This window comes from Penaeus chinensis, chromosome 32 (genome assembly GCF_019202785.1).
Source record: "Penaeus chinensis breed Huanghai No. 1 chromosome 32, ASM1920278v2, whole genome shotgun sequence".
Taxonomy (NCBI): Eukaryota; Metazoa; Arthropoda; class Malacostraca; order Decapoda; family Penaeidae; genus Penaeus; species Penaeus chinensis.
The window spans coordinates 17,167,103-17,169,602 of record NC_061850.1 but is presented as its reverse complement, the minus strand read 5'-3'; the positions used below and the strand labels follow the sequence as shown (position 1 = coordinate 17,169,602).

General features: G+C 36.8%; 1 protein-coding gene across 3 annotated transcripts in view; it reads left to right on the top strand.

The window, feature by feature from the left end:
• LOC125042594 (protein lin-54 homolog) overlaps positions 1-2,500 on the top strand; it is a 25,160-nt gene that overhangs the window by 8,918 nt on the left and 13,742 nt on the right. For all 3 annotated transcript variants that reach the window (XM_047638333.1, XM_047638334.1, XM_047638332.1), the window contains exons 2-5: positions 22-179; positions 609-783; positions 1,134-1,330; positions 1,931-2,167. In XM_047638333.1, coding sequence (XP_047494289.1) covers positions 22-179; positions 609-783; positions 1,134-1,330; positions 1,931-2,167 — 767 coding nt within the window. The remainder of the gene's footprint in view (positions 1-21; positions 180-608; positions 784-1,133; positions 1,331-1,930; positions 2,168-2,500) is intronic.

Below are 2,500 nucleotides of genomic sequence, written 5' to 3'. Positions count from 1 at the left end.
CAACATCTTTTTTGATTGCAGATAAAGATGTGGGTGAGGGAGGCAATACAGTGTTCATTGATGCATCAGCCTTGGGAGAGCTGTCAAGCCAGCTGACACAGCAGGATCTGGAAACTCTAGTTGGCTTCAACATCCAGCCTGCAGATCTTGAAGCTCTCCATGAAGCCACGGAAGCACATGTTAGTCTATAATGTTTGTGTTTTTTTCTTCTGAGAAGTAGGATTTGGTGCCTTCAAAATAGTAATAATTGAATTTTTTAGAAAATTATCACTTTCCAGATTGTTATTGTTATTGAAGTTATTATTATTATTATTGAAGTTATTGCAGACAATTAGTAATCTGTGCTTCACAGACATATGCGAGAGATAGTTTAATACATTCTTATATTGCAAATTTTGGCTTTATCTACTTTCTTTTATGAACTATTGCAACCTTACAACTATATATACCATTTGTGTGAATTTTCATTGAATATTTCAACCATTTCTTAATTCATGGATACCTTTAACAAAAAGGAAAAAGGAAGATCAGTTTTCTTTTCTAATAGCTAAAGTCCATTGTAAAGATAAAGTTTGGCATACTTCTATTAACTTACTTCCTATCCATAGGTTGTAGACACAAGTGGCGTACTCATATCAGATGGAGTGGCCGTGGGAAATATTGTGGAGGTGGCTGGAGGTGGAGGAGTGGATGATTCACAACAGCTGGATGCTCACACTCACCACCAGGCACACCACCAGCCAATGGAGGTGGATGCACTCTCAGAGCACACACAAGTCATTGGTGAGTTAGGATAGGCTTTTGCCACTATTTAGGGAGCATGGATTCTTCAGATTGTACAATTTGTATGGACTGCCTTATTTTTTGCAATGATGCACTTTATGGTAACTTCTTATTCACAGAATGCATAAGTACATGACACTTCCATACCTATATTTACATGTATATATATACATGTTTAAAGAAATATATTCGTATTTGTTTTCTTTGCTTTTATCTCAACCATCCCTTTATGACTTTTTAAAATCCTTATATGCATATATTTTGGCCATTATTGATATTTGTTTGTGATACAGCCAAATATTATATATATTTGCTTTGATATGTGATTTAAAAAAGTGGCATAACAACAGGTGACATGGACATGCTCCAGCAAGGAGGAGAGCTGATTACCATGACAGGGGAGGAGTTGTCAGCTGGTGGGGAGTCGGGCACTGCAGCCCTGCTTGCTTCTACAGGTGGAGATACCACAACCCACCAAATTGTCACAGAAACCCCTCAGGTTATCAAGAGCAGCCTTGGTCAGTTTGTGGTGCTTCAACAAAACCAGGTTTGTCTATTAACTTTATATATATATATATATATATATATATATATATATATATATATACATACATATATATTTATATGCTTTTAACAAGATACAGATGAATGTACTAGAACAGTTGGTCAAAAACAAGAAGAATAGAGTCCAATTTACATGGCATTCATCAGTGTTCAAATTAAGAATATAGTTTTCTCTAGAGGAGACATCCTGATGGGTGGGCTTATATTCAGGGAGTCGACCTGAATCTCTGTATTATGAGTTGGTGGGTCCAGATTGTGTAAGTAACAGCTCTTTTAACCAGTCTCTTAGTGAAGTCATTGTATGGCCACATGGTCTGCCAACTGTGCGCCATTATCTGTTTCAAGGACTTCTTGCAAAATGCATTATTACTCTGAGGCATAGGATTGAGGCCTGGATTCACTAACCACGGAATCAATGATATCATGTTATATGTCTGAACCATGATAATGCAAGTTGGGATGCAGATACCAGGGGCCAGAAAGTCAATCTCTTCTTGTTGTAGTCTGCTTCATCATCATCATCATCATCATCATATTTGTTTTATTTATCTCTCTCTTTATTTACCCATTTTTTGCACTACAGAATTCACTATCTTTGGGGTCAATGAACAACCGCATCATAACATCTGGAGGACAAGTAGTGACAACTATGTCAGGCCTTGGGAACAGCAACAGCAACAAACCAGTTGTAGTTAATGCAGCACAGCTAGGTGGTGCTCTCAGACAACAGATAGTGGTGACCCAGCCAGCTACTGTCCCTCAGCAAGTTCGCACTGTCCAAGTCAAACAGCCTCAGCAGACACAATCCCACAATAGTGGAGTAAGTAATAATGATAATGATAATTAAAAAAAGAATGCTCCTTAATTTTCACACTTTGTTGCAGCTCTTTATACAATGTGCCCCCCCCCCCCCCTTACAATGCTTCTCTAGTATAATTTCAAATGTAGGTATCTACAGAATATCAGGAAGAATTTTATAGAAAGAGAATGAGATACATTTTACTTTTGTTATAAAATAATTAAAGGATTTTAAATGAATAGCATTTTTTTTTTTTAGTTTAGTTTGCTTTTTCACCCATTGTTGGAAGTTGTACATCAAGTATGTGATGAAGCTTATTAACTGACTCTTTGATAACTAAAGATTGTAAACAAA